Below are 20,459 nucleotides of genomic sequence, written 5' to 3' on the forward strand. Positions count from 1 at the left end.
AAGCATTCCAAAATTGACCATACGTCCGTCCGCCGTTGCTACAATCAAACCTCTTTTTAACATCATCGTTTATATGGATGTTCATGGACGACTAACAACTTATAAAAAAATACATAATATAACATCACATAAATAATTAATTCCACGAAAAAACATGATTCGTTTGGAATGTTTAATCGTAAAAACTGAACTTCGATTCGATGTATACACGTAAAAACTTCTCCTCTGATTATCATTCAAATATAAAACTAAAGCCAAAATGATGGTTCATGGATTCCATTAAAAGCTGAAACATCCTATCCTATATCTATCTATCAAACTATAGATATTCCAGCACAACGTTGAGACTCCTCCAAAGTAGAACAAGCACAGTTTCTCTCTTTCGATCGCTTATTTTTCGCGTGACATTATCTGTTGCAACTGCGAATAATAAGAGCCGATAAGTGATGGATTACAGGTAGATCGACAGAAGAGAATTTGATGTCGACGCATTCCTCTGCTGCTTTTTCTTGAGTGGCAAGACGGGTGTTTGGGAACGTTCACCTCTGTATGGACTTGTAAAGAACCACGGTGACGTATTTGGAGAGGAATCGATTAGTTGAACCAAGTGCTACGACGGATGGGGAGCTTCTTCCCTTCTGCATGTAGAGGTGGTTTAGTACCACGTGTTGAGGTCGCGATAAAGGAGGTGGAACTTCCATGTGAGATGATGGAGCGTTAAGCAAAGTCATCTGTAGATGAGGCGGAACTAGAGGTGGCTCCTTGGCGTAGTCCTCGGCTCCAAGTTGCATGTTACTGTAGCTGGAATCTGGCGATAGAGGAGGTTCGAAACAAGAAATGCTTTCGATATCTTCTGGAACGTAATCCTGCATCATTCATCAAACGCCACAAGTTTTTGTCAGTTTAGTTTCTAATCAAGTCGAGACTTTCCAACTCCAAGGGAATCAATAGGCACGGGGAAATGAAAGACTTTACGTACTATCTTCTCCGTTTGAGAGAGAGCATATACTGTGATGATCATTACGACAGTGTTAAGAACATAGTCCAATGGAAGTTTGGGTGCTACGAAATGATAATAGAAAGTACGACCAGTCGGCTATGCTGATACGGACACACACACTATGAACATAGTCCAATGGACGTCAAATTTAGTATCTCGAGTTCAGTAGCATTTTCTTCTCTGCAACCATTTTAGGCAGCAATTCGTTAGGGGACGGGGAGCAAGTGCTAAAGGAGGATGCATACGAGGCATTCATAAGCCAAATTTCAAGCAGGCACTGTTGTATTTGCTTTCTTCCTTTTTCCCTCTATAATTGGTACCTAAGTTGTGTGGACTCTTTACTTTTGATGCCGCACCCATGTCGGATTCTCCAAAATACACTAGTTTTGGCGAATCTGACACGCATCCGTTGACATTTTTGAAAAGTCCGAGCAACATAGATTGGTACAACGGTAACGACATATCAATAATATAATAGTAGTTCGGTAGGCTATATGTATGTCTTCACTCAGTTTGAGTCAGTTTCAGACCAAAGATAAAGAGTTATATAAAACCAGAGGTTGTCTAAATCATAGACATATCCCTAACGTAACGTCGAAATCTCTAAAGAAAAATGACTCCTAGAAAGCCAATGGGTCAAAGCAAGTGTACCAACACAACTAAACCTAAATCTCAAGTGGTTGGTGTCACCTATATGGATCTTTTGCTTTCGTTGTTGTTTCCTGGGGAAAGGTAATAGTTTTATAAACATGTCAGCACAAAGATTGTGCCGAAATTACAAACAGACTCAGTTACTTTACATTAATGTAGGAACCTGATGAAATCTAAAATCCTTTCCGCTGAGGCGACATATTCTAGTCGACACCAAAAGCCCCAAAAAAGGACAGGTATATACGTTTCAGTATATGGTTTTGTCGTATTTTCTTTCAAGACATCTATGAATCTTTTACTTTCATTGTGTTCAACACTTCGCTAAGTCCCCGTGAGTTCAAGAAACTATGTCGTGTCTGTGAAGGTTAACAGCAGCAAAATAGTATGTAAAGAGTAATTAAATTTACCGATGCCTGATTCTTGTATGCTTCTGATGGGAAGAGGAGTAAATGTATTTTTAAAAAGTAAAAAAGAGTAGTTTTGGCATGCTTGCGTGCATGAAGCACGATTGCTACTGCTGGGAATAGACATTAGAGGAGAAGTGGATGAAAATAGAAGAATTAGCAGTGAATGAATTGAAGACACAACTCATTCAAAAAACGGCCTAATGCTGGCCGCGTAAAGCACTAAAGAAGTTACAAAAGCTGCCAAAACCAAACAAAACAAAACAAATTCAGAATTAATGTTTCTTCTATAAAGACTACCACATATGTTTATAAATTTTACCTTATAAAAAAGGAAATAAAGACGACCATAAACAACTTAAAGAAAAAATATCTAATACCGTAGATATTATTACATAGATTCTTTACGAAATTCAGCAAAAATACAAAAGTTCCATGAGGTCATGGGAGACTATTAGAGGGTATGTGAAAAACGAGTCTCATAAATTGTAAGAGTAATTTTCCTCGCTAGTTCTCTTCTCTCTCCCTTTATTTAGTTTTTCTTTTCTTTCATTTATAAGTTGTGTGGGGTGGTGAGGTTTGTTTTATCTTCATCCATTCACTGATACTTCTGCATATATATCAGAATGAAATAAAGGCATTGAGATTGAAAGAGACCATCATTTCTATCAAGAATGGCTTGTCGAGTAAACAGTCTATTTTTTCAGTTTGCACCGAACACTCACGTTTTAACCATTAACTTTCTTCTATGACTCTTGATGGCCACATTGACACCATAATAACGACATCTTTTTTGTTAAAGTTAAAGCTTAGTCTGAGAAAAAGGCTAGATTCAGTATGTCCACCTTTTGGACCAAAACAAGGATATAGATCCATACGCTGACACTTTGTTTCCGTAATGAGATTGTCACAGAGCAAAAAAGTCCAGGCTGGAGAGACTCCCTTAAAGGAAAGCCGTGGGCAGACAATCTCAATGGCCCGCAAATACTTAAGTTGATAGTGTATGCTATATATGTATACACACACACATATATATGTGTGTGTGTGTGTGTGTGTGTATTAGCTAAGTTGGATGTACGGCTTCCTTTTGTTCTTGCTTTGATCCTTGTAATAGGGAAATACAATAGAAGCTAGGCCTGGAATTCAATAGAATCCTTGCGAGGAAATGAACGGAGATAATTCTGAGATGACAAATGTACCTTCACGTCCAAAATATTGTAAGTATTCCCCGCTTCATCCTGGATGCATGGCAAGTCTGGGGAACACCTCCATTTTCCATCAACTATAAACCTATACTGGTAAACGCCAGAAGGAAGCACCTTCAAAATGGTGAAATCTTTCCCAGATCTTTGTAAGGGGTTCCTGAGAAACAGAATTTTAATCTTTCTAAATTGAGAATTGTCGTTTTTCAATGTATAACATGGATGAACAAAATCAAGCTCAAAAACCTTGATTTCCAATTATCCCATGATCCCTCCACGGCAACTTCTTTGCCATCATAGGTCCATGATATCAGTGTCGGGACTCCTTGCTCATCATTCAAGTCTTCGTACCCTGAGGTAGTTTGCATCCACGAAGGGTTTGGGATATGCAACTCCTCGGGTCTTTGTAAAGGGACCACTGGCATCTGTGGCAAAACATTTCAAAACAAACAAATTCACATATTCCCTCTAAAAGAGAACCTGACTCAAAAGAAGATCAACATCCTGGACCAATTTCCGATAAGGAATAAACACTACATACATAGATGTAGTCTTTCTCGCTACAACAACATATCCCGTGTAATCCCATAAATGGGGTCTGGGGAGGGTGGCAGCCTCACCCCTAACTAGTGAAGTAGAGAGGTTGTTTCCTATAGACCCTCTCGGCACGTAACCTTTCTTGCTATATAAATTTAAAATGCTGATTAGTGCTTAACAAGAATTCACTAAAGCCAATACGTTTTTTCCATCTTTCAGGCCTATATTTTTCATTCATCCTTCAATATAAACAAAACGCAGCACTTCTCAATTTCCAGACAATCTGAATATCGCTATATAACTCTTCAATTCAAATTCTGATAAAGTGAATTCCATTATGTGAGGTACACAATCAATCAAAGTTTATTACCTAATCATAGAACAAGCCATAATCAAACAACAACATAAAGAAAGGGCAGCCCGGTGCATTAAAGCTCCCGGTTTGTGCGGGATATGGGGCCGGGCCGGACCACAAGGGTCTACTGTACATAGCCTCACCTTACATTTCTGCAAACGTTGTTTCCACGGTTTGAAACCGTGACCTCTTGGTCACATGGCAACAACGTACCAAGTGTAATCACACACGTGGGGTCCGGCGAGGATACAATATACACATACCTTACCCATACCCATAACTCGTCGAGGTAGAGAGGCCCGTTTCCAAAAGACCCTCAACCAAAAAACAAACCATAACTTGTTAATTCCCAAGAAAAGATCAAATTGTTCAAAGTAATAACCTTTATTCAGATCTAACGATTAATTTGTAACAACAATTCTATCCAGCCTAAATCCACATCAAATCACCAAAAGTTCAAATCTTTACATCAAAACAAACAACCCAATACAACAACAACAACAACAACAAACCCAGTGTATTCCCACAAAGTGGGGTCTGGGGAGGGTAAGATGTACGCGGTCGATACCGCTACCTCCAAGAAGTACAGAGGTTGTTGCCGATAGACCCCGACTCAAGACACAGAATAGTAAACAAAGTCGTAATGAAACATGAGACAGGATGGAAAACAACCCAATACAACAATCAACAAAAAAAGATCAAATCTGTACATCAGAACAAATAACACAATACAACAATCAACAAAAGCTCAAATCTTTACATCAAAACAAACAACCCAATACAACAATCAACAAACAGCTCAAATCTTTACATCAAAACTAACAAGCCAATACAACAATCAACAAAACCCCCAAATCTTTACATCAAAACAAACAAGCCAATACAACAATCAACAAAAAGATCAAAACTTTACATAAAAACAAACACCCCAATACAACAATCAACAAAAAGATCAAAACTTTACATCAAAACAAAAAACCCCAACCAACAAAAAGATCAAAACTTTACACCAAAACAAACAACCCAACACAACAATCAAAAACCAAAAGATCAAAACTTTACATCAAAACAAACAACCCCAATCAACAAAAAGATCAAACCTTTACACCAAAACAAACAACCCAACACAACAATCAACAACAAAAAGATCAAAACTTTGCACCAAAACAAACAACCCAACACAACAATCAACAAGAAAAAAACACCCCCTTTACCTTTTTGTTAATCAAGAACTGACCTGAGGTCTAAACATGAATGGAGAATGAGAAGCTCTAGGACTTGAAGGTGGAGATTGACCCATTAACTCACCATCTCTACCATCCATACTTTCTTGAACCCCACCAACACCAACACCAACACCATCAACACCAGATTGACTATTCCCACTAATCTCTTCCCTTCCATTAACATTCCCCATTAACTTCCTATTTTTAACACAACCCACTAAACAAAAAAGGAAAAAAAAAAACTACTAAGAATCTACTAAAAAAGAGATACACTACCTTTATGAAAAAAAAAAAGGAATATGTAACTATATACTAAACATGTTTAACCACTGCTACTTTTTATGTATGACATCACAATTTTGACATATACTATTATATAATGTTTATCATGGTAAAAATGAAATATGTTTATGGAGAATGGAAGATGAGAAGAATTGAATTATTCCTTCCATTTAAAATTTTTAGATTGGATTTAATGTTGATGAGTGAAGTGAGGAACACATACAGGGAAAAAAAACAATTATGTAGTAATAAGAGAGGGAAAAAAGAAAAATGAAAGGTGAAATTTAATACTTTGTGCAATCCAATGACCTTGGAACTATCTTGCTTTTGTATTTTGCATAATGACTTATTACTATTATAATCTCAACTTTAATTTGTTTATTTTATTTTAACTTACACATGAGATTTGTGGATGTAGTTGAAAAGAGTCACAAATATATATACCCTTCAGTTAGAGAACGTACGTCATCTGTCCTCATTCGAAATAAATTAACCCATTTCGTCTTAACAATTTTATCTCCTGACCTGCCAAGAAGATGTTCTGCGGTCGAAATTGAAAGTGAGTTTCGCCCAAGTGTCCTCATCCTAAAGAAATATTCTGTGACCGCATTAGTTTTGGTTCTCCAAGAAATAGACGTGGGCGAAATTCGCTTCTAACTGCTATCATAGAACATTTCGCTGGCATGTCAGGAGATAAAATGTTAACAGAAAAATGGGTTAATTCCTTTTGAATGAGGACTCATAGTGCGCGTGTCAAACTAAAGGATATATACGTGTCATTTTCAATAGTTTGGGAATATATACGTATCCAAAGTTAGACGACTGTAGTACAAATAACTCAAAAATATAATAGAAGATATTTACGTACCATTTTCAATATTTCAAAGGGTATTAAAAAGAATAATATCAATATAAACATCACATCATTTAGGAGTCGTTTGGTAGAGTGTATAAGAATAAAAAATTATGCTTGTGTTAGTTATGCTTGTATTTTTCTTATGCAGTGTTTGGTTTGATGTATTAAAATAACATGAATTTAATAATAACTAAAAAAAAAATTATTTTTTACAAAAATATCCTCCGTATATATGTTGAAAAGGATACGAAATTTTTTTTGAGGGATAATGATGTCGTTAATTATGTTAATGCATGCATTGGATCCATTGCATTGCTAATACCATGAATTTTGATGTATTAGTAATACACACCTCAATACACAATAGAGTGTATAACCAATGCATAGGGTGAAAAAGTATACCACACAAAGTATTAACACTACAAACTAAACTAATACATGCATTAACTTTGTAATACACTCTACCAAACGGCCCCTTAAGAATATCAACAACAGCAGTATAAGTGTAGTTCACAAAATGAAATTTAGAATGTACGCAAACCTAACATGTATAACGATTGTTTTCGATATACTCTCGACTTTAATAAAAAGAAGGTACAAAGAATGGTGGGCCCAATGACGTATTGGTTTCATGGGGTTGGGTCCAGTGGGCCTTCAAGGCCATATGGTAACATCATTTGAATGGGGAGTGCTCACTTTTCTTTTTCTAAAATTCTTAATTTTCGTTCGAGTGCATTAAAGCTTTTGCTATGCATAAAGTTCGAAAAAAACTCTACTACGAGAGTATATTATACGCAGTCTTACCTTACACTTCTGACAGAGGCTATTTTCGAGGCTTGAATCTGTGACCTCTTAATCATATGACAATAATTTTATCAGTTACTCCAAGGCTCCCTTCGCATAAAATATAAAAGTCATACATCCAAATTTCACTAGACTTTTCCATTACTCAAAGGTTACTTCAATCACTTATTTTTAGGTTTCAATGATTGATTTCATGAATAACATGTGGTGCGCGAATATTTCATAGGATTAGTTTACTTTATCTTTTATATGGGATGTTAATTTTATTTTTTAATATAAATAATGAAATAAAATAAGTAACTTTTAGATTAGCTAGTGTCTTAAATCAAACATACAGATAAAATTAACTCTAAATTTTATTCCAAAATTATTGTTCTAATCCACATACGAAGGACTCCATAATTTAATTTTATGAACTATTCACGATTTACAAATTATTTATACAAACAAATCATTGGTAGAGGAGAATTTAAGAGAAAAGTTTATAGATTTCTACAATTTCATTGAATTCGTCACCGATCAATAATCACGTATACGATAATTATAAATAAATTTATTATTATTATAATAATAAATATTCATTATAGATCTAAAATTTTCAACTGATGCGAATTTAAGTTGATCGAATTTCAAAACCTATATCGATCACCGATTGAAAATCAAAAAATTAAATATTATATGGGTGGTTGCAAGTCTCTTTCAAAAATTGAGTGTTCTTTTTTTTTAAAAAAAAAAAAGAAAAGAAAAAGAAAATGCAAATGGCATAGGCATTTGGAAATGTCATTTTCTTATAGGAGGGACCCAGAAATCAACCTGCTCCACGATTTGCTACATAATAATAAAATATTATTATGGTACTAATCAATTTTTAACATAATAATAATAACAATTAAAATACAATTAATGTCATGAAAATACAAATTCAAATTTCACAAGTAAAACTTTGTGATAATGTTCTGAAATTTAATTACTACTAACTTCATGAATATCGATCATCATGTCACTGTCAATTGTTGAAAAGGAGTTTTATATATTCAAGGTATCACTCACAAACTTATATTCAAGATTTCTCACACGACATACAAAATTGTACATTGATACATAAAATCTTAGCATCACGAGCGCACAACTCAATGCGTGTGACTAAAGCGCCATCTCAATGAATTGTGTCCAAAGACGAATCTCCTCCCTCTTAACCGTTGTGAATTATCCTCACGAGCTAGCTTTAGGATTCAGGTGAATCATTGGGGTCGAGTAAACGCGGACGCCGTCGATTGATCTAACAATATTGGATGATTTTAGTGTGAATTTTTTCCTTTGATGATCACAAAGTGAATATTCCTTTGGGATATGAAGGATTTTGATATAACATAAATTTGGATTATGAATATTTGCATGGAGATGAGAAGGGACATCTATTATGAAATCTCCATTTTCATCTGTAATGTTTTTGGCCCATGATGATCTTGTTACCTGACCCGGCCCATTAGGCCCACAAAAAATTGCCACTGATGCACCTGATCATATAAATATACACAAATTATAATACCAATCGATTAATATTTGTAGTAATTATGAATAGCTTATTTAGCAAGATTTATATATATATTATTGGTCTAGTGTGTATAAATATTCATGCAAAATAGTAGTAGTAATTCTTTGCTTTTAAGTACTTAGGGAAAAAACTTCGAAATATATCTAAATTTTAACAAAATTTGTGGTAACGCACCTCAACTTTGCGGCAGTCCTATGACCCCTCTCGGCTATTTATTACCGTATATTTGTTCAGCTGGGCCACTTCAGACCCTCACGCGCTCAGTGTGCGCGTGTATTCACGCAGTGGTCCAGCTTGACAAATATATGCCAGAGAAATACAATAATAAATAATCGAGATATAGAACCCCCACAAAATTAAGGCATATTACGAAAAATTTTACCAAAATTTAAATATATTTCTAACTCTTTTCCCTAAGTAGTAGCATTTCATGTGACACTATTTCCTCTCTTATTCCATTTTTAAGAAAATACTATTGTTTTCTATTTAAAAATAATATAAACTTCTCATTTTACCCCGTTTGAAATAATGATTTCGCTAAATCGTCTATTGCACATATCTTTATTTATAAAATGGGAAAAGCCTTACAACAAAAAAAAAATTGTATACAGTCAGTCATCAGTCCGTTCTATAATAGTCATTTGTTATGTAGAATCAATCTTTCATATTATACTATTATAGTATGTCTTTCTCTATAATATATAACATTTCACTAAAATCAACTGAAAAATATCAAACCGATCTTTCATATTATATTATAATATATGTTTTCTATATAATATATAGCATTTCACTAAAAGTAGTTGAAAAATATCGGATCGATCTTTCATTTTATAGTATAGTATATGTTCTCTATAATATATAACATTTCGCTAAAAATAGCTCAAAAATATCGAATCGATTTTTCATATTATACAATTATAGTATATCTTCTCTATAATATATAGCATTTTGCTAAAAACAGCTCAAAAATATCGAATCGATCTTCCATATTATACTATTATAGTATATCTTTCTCTATAATATATAGCAGTTTGCTAAAAACAGCTCAAAAATATCAAATCGATCTTTCATATTATATTATAGTATATGTTCTCTATAATATATAGATAGCGTTTCGCTAAAAGCAGATGAAAAATATCGAAACAAATGATGTTGTTATAGAAAAATTTGTAGGGGTTTTATGACCCCTTTCGACTATTTATAACCGTATTTTTGTGGCATATATTTATTCAGCTGGACCACTTCAGACCCTCACGCGCTCAGTATGCGCACGTATTCATGCAGTGGTTCAGCTTGACAAATACATGCCACAGCAATATGGTAATAAATAGTCGAGAGGGGTGATAAAACCCCCACAAAGTTAAGGCGTGTTACAACAAGTTTTGCCAAAATATATATTCTCTATAATAAAACAAACGAAACGATGTTGTTATAGAAAAATTTGGAGCTAAAGAAAAAGTAGAAATTAAACCTGGAAGTGGATGATGATGACAAAGAAGAGTACCATGGAGGTAAACAGTAGAGATTTTTTCTTCACCATAACCAGCTATCTTTGCCAATTCTTCTCTACTTGAAAATTCAACTAATGGATTATTAATAGCCCAAGTACTTATTGGCATAATTAAAAATAATGACACTAATATTATCACAATACTTTCTTGGATGATCATGTTTATTAATATATATGACCCTTGATTTGTCTATCTAAATATTGATCAATGTGTGTATATATACATATGGAATGAATGAAGAGCTACCATCTCCATTATATATCATTTTTATTTGCACATACAAATAATATTGGAAGGTTAACTGTTGAGTTGGTAGCCTAACACTATATATGTAGTCAGCTTTATCAATTATAACATGTAAACTTTCTTATTTTAAGATATAAATTCTAACTTTTTATGGAATGTAACATGTTGATATATATATATATTTGATGATATGATAATGTAAAACGTTCGAGATTTATTGGAGATATAAGAGATCGATAAGCATCTAGTATCTCTTCGAACTATGAACAAAGTTGCTACGACACACTCTTATTACCCTCTGAACTCAATTTTAGAACATCTTTGTCACGCTTTTGTGCTGGTGTGACACCTTTATTACATAAATTGGGGTCATGTAAAATATTTCACGTTAACTAAAAAGGTCTACAATTAATTTGTAACATTTGTTAACTATTTTATTATTGGTATGGCAGGCAAGAAAGCAAATTACTACAAAACAGATTGAGAATCAACTCAATCCATGTCTGAATTTATTAGTTGAACGAATCACACAAATAAAACCATAATAGAAATTTTGGTGGGGTTGGTTTTGACCAAAATTCAGTTCATAAAATACTACTCCCTATTTCCATATATCAAGCACATACGTTGACAGGAAAAAATAGCCTTTGTTCAAACTACTTTCAAAGCCAAGAAAGTACTTTATAGGTAATTAGTATTAAATAGTTTTGACATGGAGCAGTTAGAGCTTACTGAGGACATGACCCTAGATAGAAAGGTATGGAGAACGTGAATTAGGGTAGAAGGTTAGCGTGAGTGGGTGAGTCGTAGCCTGTACTTAGGTGTGCCTTAATGAGGTAACCTTGCCTAGCTAGTAGTAGTCGTAGGACTTTGCACATAGGGTGGAGTCTCTAGGTAGGAGGGTTGGGAGGGGGGGGCTTGCGGTTTGTTAGTGCTTTGTGGATGCAGCATTTCTGTTATTTCATCTTGTCTCATGTTTTATCACGACTTCATTTACTATTTTTTCTGTCTTGAGCCAGGAGTCAATCGAAAATAGCCTCTCCACTTCTTCGGAAGTGGTGGTATGGACTACGTACATTTTACCCTCCCCAGACCCACTAGGTGAGAATACACAGGGTATGTTGTTGTTGTTGTAGTATTAAATAGTTAGAATTTTGTATTTTCAAAAGGTGTGATGAAGGAATATAGTGGTTTGGATCTAGTTGGTTGCGTAGCTAATGTTAAGAACTTAGTACTCCTTCCTGCTGTTTCAACTCGCATTGTCCAACACAATATATAAGGTCTCCATTTGCACCGTGGAATATATGTTCAACTATTAATCTTTCTGGCATGGAGATGTATACTGTAGTTTACCAAGACTTTGTTTATTACTCAACAAGCACTTCCTGTTGATCTCATCCAAAGGTACATGAGATCTTTGGGTGGTCAAACGGGCGTGTTTTGACCCGAAAATCGACTAGGGCTCCCAGGGGAGTGTGGGTCTTTGGGATCGGCGGGGCCGTTTGGGTGATCAAACGACGCAAATGGGCTGTTTTTGGGCCAAATCAGTGTGCTATAGCCCACAGTTTCGAGGGTGGGCCCAGGGCTCGAGCGTGTTTTTGGCTGAAAATAGATTGGAGGCTCTCAGGCAGGCTGAGGAGTGGGGGAGTGTGGGCCTTTAGGGTCGATAGGGCCGTTTGGGTGGTCAAACGGGCGAATTGGCGGACTGTTTTTGGGCCAAACCGTTGTGCTATAGCCCACGGTTCTGGGGTGGGCGCGGGCCCGGACGTGTTTTGGGCCAAAAATCAATCGGGGAATCTCAAGCAGGCTGAGGAGCGGGGGAGTGTGGGCCTTTGGGGTCGGCGGGGCCGTTCGGTGGTCAAACGGTGCGAATGACCATTTTCGGAGCCCAAGATTTCGAGGGTGGGCCCCAGAGCCCGGACGTGTAGGAGGCCGAGGAGTGGGGAGAGTATGCCTTTGGGTCGGCGGGGCCATTCGGTTGGTCAAATGGGAAAAATGGCAGGAATGGGCCGTTCTCAGGTGTGCGCTCCCCACAGTTTCGAGAGGGCCCGGGCGTGTTTTGGACCGAATTCCTTCGACTTTGCACCAAATTTACAACATGTTTTCACTAAAACATCTTAATTTGTCCTTTTCATCTTGTTATAAGAACTAATAGATTCTTGCACCATCACGATACGGATAGCTCAGAACTTCATGCACCAGTTACTGAGCATAGAAGTATAGAATATGAAGAGCTCAAGCTCCCAGTGCTGAGGAAGAATAATATTAGCACTTCAAGCTCATTTCAGTATTGATTGATAATCAAATCATTTACAGAACATAAAGCTATCAGTTACTCAAAGTTACATCAATAACGCTTACATTTGTTTGAAGCTATTCAAACACCGTTCATTTCATTCTTCTTGTTGTTAGGCCTACTTGAAAACTGGACATCCTTCAACAATAATCCCAGGGGCTGTTGGACAAGTTGCTAAAGGACAGTGATCTAACTCAGTTCCCCACCATTTCAAGTTTTTGCCCTCGTTTTGCAACGCGAAAAACAACAAGACACCCATAAATGCCGTTCCAGCATCTAGGGCAGCGGACAGAACATAGTTGTATTTCTTCCACCATTCTTTCCGGTATTTGAACACAAAGTAGTTGAATATCATTCCGGTAATAAGCCAGCTAGCGATATTCGTTGGTGTGGCTGGTGGCATTCCCGCAAAACCATATGATATGACAGGTATGTTGATCAACGGGATCCATTTCTTTTCGGGGAAGATTTTGCTTAGCACCCATATAGGCACCGGTAATAATGCACCTATAAGGAATAACCATACTAAGTTCCTGTATAATCCTCCGGGACCAAACAACCGTTGTGGTCCAATCAGACCCCATATGACAGATGCATCAAAAGTGACTCGGAATTTCGGACAGGTCCATGGGCTGTCGGGATGAAGAGCCTCAACGTCACAAATGTTCTCGATGCTTCCAAGCATCCACCATGCTACAGCAAGGTTGATTGTACCAGCAACCACTGTCCCAACAAGCTGGAAAGCGAAGCTAGGACATCACATCCTTGCAAACGTGTTATAGTTCCGATAGTGAATCCAGCGGAAGTAAGTTGCTAACCTGAGCTGTGTACATGCATCGTGGCGGAATTTTCATGTAGTGACCAAGTTTAAGATCGGCCAAAAAGGAGAGAGCATGAACAGTACTGGTCCGACCATAGATTTTGAAAAGCAAGTTCGCGATTGGTTTTCCTGGGAGGATGTAACCAATTATGAACTGTGCAATTATGTCATATCCCGGTTGCTGCAATGCAACAACAATTATGTCACCAAAATCGAACTTTTATAAGGTCAAAGTCGAGGCGAGATTATGGAAAGCACTTAAACAGTTAGGAAAACTGAACTAAGTTTTTACCTGATTAGTAGTCGCTTGAATGACTCCGATAGGGAGAGTAACGATGAAAGCAAGACCAAACGCAAACAACATGCCCCACCACGGCAGCTGCACGTCTTTTTTCCAAACGAAACACATCAGAAGTGATAAGGCAATGCTACCTACCAATAAGACGAGGAACCACCACTGCGGGACTTGCTTGTAACTCTTCATCAATTTTGCATGGATGTCCGTTTTGACATTCTTCACAGCTGATCGACTCTGCTTCCAAATATCACTGGCCGAGTTGAAATGAAACAGACTGTCAGTTAAAATATCACTGATCTCACAAAGTCACCTTCATTGTCGGAGAAAAATTGGAATCAAGAAGGGTGATTTTTTGAGATATTAACTAGCAGTTGAATGACCAACCGAGTAATCAACCCGCTATTTCTCTATTTAAGAAACCATGTCATTTAAATTGTTCTACGTAACTTTAGCCAAACTTCAATGAATCTCATTTCATTTTATCAAGAATAAGCGACAAGCTCCGTATTAAAATAACTGTGAAAGAGGCTTCAAGCTACTAAGATACATGTATATAAAGCTTTATGAGAGGCTAACCTGCCGTGAAATAGTGCAACATGTGTGAGGGTTGCTGTAAACCTCGCGAATCCTGATCCGATTGAGAGGGCAAACAAAGGACTGAGGTAGAGCTTGCTGTACTTTTCATAAGCAGAAATGTTGAGATCGAAGTGTGGAGTCAAAATTTTGGTGGTATCGTATTTGTGGCCGCTACCTGTGAACAACTGATTTGAAAAGATCGGAAACTTCTGAGCATCGAAAGTGTTGTACTTCCAGTAACATAGAGGAACAATGATGTATATGAACATGATAAATCCAACGCCAACATTTAGAATTGAGGACCACGGTGTCACTAGTGGACTGCCATGATACGCCGATATACCAGCCCAATCAAGGGTAAAAGCACCCACACCAAGGCCATGATATCCCGAGCCAATTTGCTGAGCTGTTATACTATGTGGCCACGCCCAACAGACCCACGAGAAGAAGGTCAAAATCGGAAATAGATAGCCTGGGAAAGTGTAGTATGCAAAACTTGCAGCCATAAATATAAGGAAAAACTGCATCCTTGTCAAGCTTCTTGTTTTCGGTTCCTTCTCGTGAAGTGCCCTGTAATAAGAAAATCAAATATGTATATAAAGACGACAACAGACACATCAACGATAACATATAAAATTGCGAATCTCTCATAAATGATCTTCAATTTACATTATATTTTTAGAACATTATAGCAAGAGATCTCATCAGAAACCTCAAAGGCGAACCTGAATAGAGAGACTTGAGCAAGGTTTGAAGGCCACCACATATCGACAGGATCAACCAGATACCTCCGCAACATCCCGGCCCATCCATACCCCAATATCTGCACAATTTTCATACAATCAGAAACGAATGATACAACAAACTGCGGAAAATGTGTTTCATTACAAATATCAAACTATTACTCATTGTCACTTAGTACTCAAAAATACCATGATAATCATACATTAATGGCTTAGTTCTCCAATTTAGACAGCTAATATATGTGAAATATACGTATCTTGACTAGTTTTAAGTGGATTTTTTTTCTCACTCACAAATTTCAACCTTTTTTCAAGTTAAATGAATGTCCAAATTCAACTTGATCGATATCCAAATATTCCAACTCTTTTTCGAAAACAACTTTTTTTTTTTTGCTCCAAATATGTATCACATCACTTTTTATGTCCAAATCCCTGCCTACACTATTGTCTCAAAAAGTATGCTTAACTTCAACGCTTTTCCCTTATCTTCTTCTTTTTGTTTTCTAGTGACCAACTCTTACTCATACTCAAAACTCAAATTGAAATCAAACACTTCAAGATTTCAACAACAACAACATACAAGTGTAGTCTCACAAAGTGGGATCAGGGTACATATAGTGTAGATAGACCATACCCCTAGGATCGGGGCGGAGGCACCTAAGGCCGAGGGTTCATTCCCTTCGGCAAAAAATTACACCGTTTATACATAGTTTACTTTTTGTGTATATATAATAAACATTGATCTCCTTTGTCTTCTTCCCGTGTCTACTTATTCATATTTTACACCGCTCAGTAAAAATTCCGACTCCGCCACTACTGACTCAAGCATTCAAGTAAAAAAAACACAATGGAAACCAACCATAAACTTCACACTAAAGTAAAGCACAGCTCGATGCACTAAGCTGCCGCTATGCGTAGGGTCTAGGAAAAGGCCCAACCACAAGGATCTATTGTAGGCAACCTCACCCTACATTTCTACAAGGGTCTGTTTTCAAGGTAATTAACCTCCTGATCACATGGCAACAACTTTACCAGTTACACTTCATTCTAAAGTATCATCTTAACAATATTATACGCAGCCTCACCTTACATTTCTGCAAGGGACTGTTTCCGAGCCTTGAACCAGTAAACTCTTGGTCACACGGCAACACACGACAACAACTTAACCAGTTACACTTCATACTAAAGCATCTTAACAAAATGTATGTACCTGAGTAGTCAAGACGATGATGAGAGAACAAAGAAAACCAACACTTTGTTTATAATAAGCCCTCATAACAGTAATAGCTCCAATAGAATAAGCATCACCTCCACCAATAGAAACACCACAATTCGCCATAACAGTAATAACAACATGCTCCTTAATATTAAACGGTCCTGGATTCAAACTAAATGAACCCCATCTCCCAAACAAGGCAAAATTCTTCTTTGGAAGTGTTGCAGCCATGAATTTACCAATAGGAAGTACAGCAATTTGCATTAAAATAGCTGATATACTCAAAGGCTGAGTTCTATATATGAAAAAAGTATTGAGAAATATCAAGATTGTGCATGATGTAAGTCCTAGAAACCATGCACGGAATGTCATCACTGGTAAACTTGGATCATCTGTTTCTGGTACTACTAATGCTACTTCCTCCACTGGACATCTGTCGTTGTTGTCGGCGTCTCCGTTAAGCTTGCCGCCATCTACGGCGGCGGAGAGTGGTGGTGGTTGGACGGAGGTTTTGGTAGACATTGGAACTGTGAATGCTAAGACAAAAAGCTATGTACTTTGATGTCGTTATATATAAACCTGTAAGAAGACAGTGTTAGTTAGTAAGTACTTTATTTTATATTTACCAAAATATCCTTTATTATTAATTTGTTTGTCCGATGTTAATTTGATACAAAAATTTAAGAAATTAAATATGAAAAAATTGACCAAATTAAAACGTATCCTTTATTATTAATTTGTTTATCTAATTTTAACTTGATATGGAAATTTAAGAAAGTACAATATGAAAAAATAGAATTAAATAGGTGACAAAAAGAAAAAAAAAATACTCTTTTTGAAACAGATTAATAAGGTGAGAGAAATAAATGGTTAGAAATGATGGGATAAGAATATATAAATACACAATGACTTTCATTTGACCATAGATTTTTAAAATTAAAATGTTAAAAATATTATTTAATTATAAAATTTGATTAGATTTTATTTGTTTACTAAAGTATCCTTTAAATCTATATTATTACTTGCACCGATTTGATTTGTTTGCTCGATTTTGATTTTATGGAGAATTTAAGAAAATAATATACTCCCTCTGTCTCAAATTACTAGTCCTAAATTTTCTAATTTGATTTTCAATTTTACTTGTTCTTTTTCATTAATCAAGAAGAGATAATTTTTTTTTTCATATTTTACCTTTTGCATTAATTACTTTTTCTTCAAATTAAAATATAAACATCATTTAATAGGGAAATCATGGTAAATTAACTGTGTTATTAATTTTTTTCTTAATCAAGATGTCATTTCAATTTGAGACGAATAATTTAGAACGGAAGGAGTATGAAAAGTTAAAATTAGATAATTATCTAAAAGAAAAAAAATATTTTTCTAGAAACAGATTAAAAAAAAAGTAAGAGAAATAAATGGATAAGAAAGAGAACTAGTTATAAATGATGGGATAAGAATATATAAATGCACAGTAACTTTCATTTGACCATAGGTTTTCAAACTAAAAAAAGTTAAAATATTATATAATCATGAAATTTGATTAGATTTTAAAAATGTGTCTTAGAAAATTTCTAAGTTTCAAAAACTGTTTAGATAATTTTTTGGATGAAATTTTAGTTCTACACATAAAATCTTAAAACGCATGACTAAATACAACTTCATAATTCAAAAAATATTTTTCAACCAAATTTAAAAATGAAACCTTTTGAAGTTTCAACATATCTATGATCAAATGTTAGCGTAACTTTTCAAAATAGCCAAAAATTCTAATGAGAATAGACATATCAATCATTTTCTTTATCCTAATTATAAAATTACATTTAATATATTATTATTATTATTATAATTTTTCAAAAGTTAAAAAGCACCATTGACTTAAGTCAGTGAACTGACAGGACAAATTAAATGAATTCAGTTCATTTATTTTAGACAGGTATATGAATATGTTCTTGGAAGCTAGTGACTTGTGACCTTAATGTCTTTGTCTTGGAACAACATTTATATAAAAGATCTAATTTAATAGTATGATATTATAAGATAGTAAGATATTATTATTTGAAAGAATGTTTTATGGGCTCAACAATAATTTAGTCCTGCAGAATCTCTGTTTGCAAACGTATGGGTACATAAAAGTAATAATACTTAAGCACCACTTAATTAGAAGTTTCTTTCTAATCCCCATGCTAGCTCAATTAGTACTATAATCAAATCAATCAAATAATTAAATACAACTTCATTCTTTTACTATAATCCTCGTTTCTTCTTATTTCGTTGTCCTGAAACTCGACCAATTGAAATTTACGAGATTAAAAATTTTCCTAGTAAGAGTTCTAATTTTTTATACTCAAGACTCAAACTTTTTTATGGTTTGTTTTTCTTATTAAATTCACAAACCTAATAACCCAAGTTTTTTTTTTTTAAAAAAAGAGAAAATTGAAATGAAGAGTAATGTAACATACCAATTCATTCTATTTTATGTGACATACTTTGACCGGATATGGAGTTTAAGAAATTAGGAACGATATGATGATGTTTATTAAATTATTCTTTATTAAAAAATATACTACTGTTGTCTTTAATTAAGTGAAAACTTATAAGCGGAACCAATAAGAATAAAAGTGAAATTGTGCTTACCAAATAAAAAAACGTAAATTTTTTGAGACGGATCAAAAAATAAAATAGTGACACATAAAATTGGACAGAGGAAATATTTCTTTTTACCTCGAAACTCTCACTCTTTTTTGCTTCTTTATGATTCAAACTTACAATTTTAAAGTCGGAAGTGAGAAGTGTTTACTATCCGAGCAACTTTATCTTATATCTTATAAGCCAAGAATGATTTCTCCTACTTATTTTTTTTTCTTTTTTTGCCATATTTTAATTTGACTTTGGAGAACAAAGTAATAGCATTTTCAATGGTATATAAATACATAAAGTGGGGATTGAAATAGAAAATAATGTGGATCAATCAAATTGGTGAAAAGTGGGACTTGAGCAAGCATGTGATTATCACGTGCCAAATTGGTACTGACACACTCTTTACTCATTCTGACAAAAAAGGTGCTACGTTGTACACGTGGTTTATCAAATGGGACCCACAAATACTTACACGTAGGACTCTCCGCCAACGTGTAAATAACGGGGAATTAACGACGTTAATGGTTTAAGTGGAATTTATTTTACTAAACTAAATTTTCAACGTTGGATTTATCGTTAATTATGACACGTGTAAAGAGAAGCACGTGTGTACCCACCAAATTATGGGACCCACGGTATTTTAAGTCAATGTGAAAAACATAGAAATCAACGTTAATAAGTATTTAGTTAGCTCCATTTTTCGCCACGTAAGTGTAAATTACTGAAAATAGTGCTCCACTATGTATTAATTGAATGGACTACAAGTGGTTGATCTATATTGAAAAATGAAAAAGAATGAACACTAACCTACCAATTTGCTAATTAGTGGCGGAGAAAAAATTTTCATTCAGGGAGTTTAGAACTAAATATATAGAGTAATCGAAAATATTTCAACATCTATTATATTTCTTTTGTTTCATAATAAATGAATTGTTGGATTTTGACACACAAATTAAGGAAAAACATTAAAGACATAAATTCAACACAACTTTCTATTTTTACCCCAAAAAAAGAAAAAGTTGATCTTATAATATCTTTTCAAAAGTTAATTGGTTGTCAAATCATAAAGGTAAATTTGAAAAAAAATTCAATGATTCACTTATTTTGAAACACAAAAAAATACCCCAATAATTCACTTATTCTAAAATGGAGGGAGTATATACATAAAAACAGTAGAAGTATAATTTTCCGACGAAGAGAGTTTGGATGAACCTTGAATTCAATGTGGCTCTGTCACT

The 20,459-nt window shown here is 35.0% G+C and overlaps 2 protein-coding genes across 2 annotated transcripts; both read right to left on the reverse strand.

The window, feature by feature from the left end:
* Positions 1-158: 158 nt before the first annotated feature.
* Positions 159-5,968, reverse strand: LOC107850530 (SNF1-related protein kinase regulatory subunit beta-2). Its single transcript, XM_016695113.2, has 4 exons — positions 5,387-5,968; positions 3,504-3,682; positions 3,255-3,417; positions 159-866 (listed from the first exon to the last, which is right to left on the reverse strand). Exons 1-4 carry the CDS (start codon positions 5,564-5,566, stop codon positions 540-542), a joined length of 849 nt encoding a protein of 282 aa, XP_016550599.1. The 5' UTR covers positions 5,567-5,968; the 3' UTR covers positions 159-539.
* Positions 5,969-12,897: 6,929 nt separating this feature from the next.
* Positions 12,898-19,481, reverse strand: LOC107850795 (oligopeptide transporter 3). Its single transcript, XM_016695557.2, has 7 exons — positions 19,306-19,481; positions 16,576-17,160; positions 15,348-15,445; positions 14,623-15,192; positions 14,041-14,296; positions 13,747-13,929; positions 12,898-13,664 (listed from the first exon to the last, which is right to left on the reverse strand). The coding sequence occupies exons 2-7, from the start codon at positions 17,101-17,103 to the stop codon at positions 13,047-13,049; spliced, it is 2,253 nt and encodes a 750-aa protein (XP_016551043.2). The 5' UTR covers positions 17,104-17,160; positions 19,306-19,481; the 3' UTR covers positions 12,898-13,046.
* Positions 19,482-20,459: the final 978 nt, after the last annotated feature.

Source organism: Capsicum annuum, chromosome 12, assembly GCF_002878395.1.
Source record: "Capsicum annuum cultivar UCD-10X-F1 chromosome 12, UCD10Xv1.1, whole genome shotgun sequence".
NCBI classification, from domain to species: domain Eukaryota; kingdom Viridiplantae; phylum Streptophyta; class Magnoliopsida; order Solanales; family Solanaceae; genus Capsicum; species Capsicum annuum.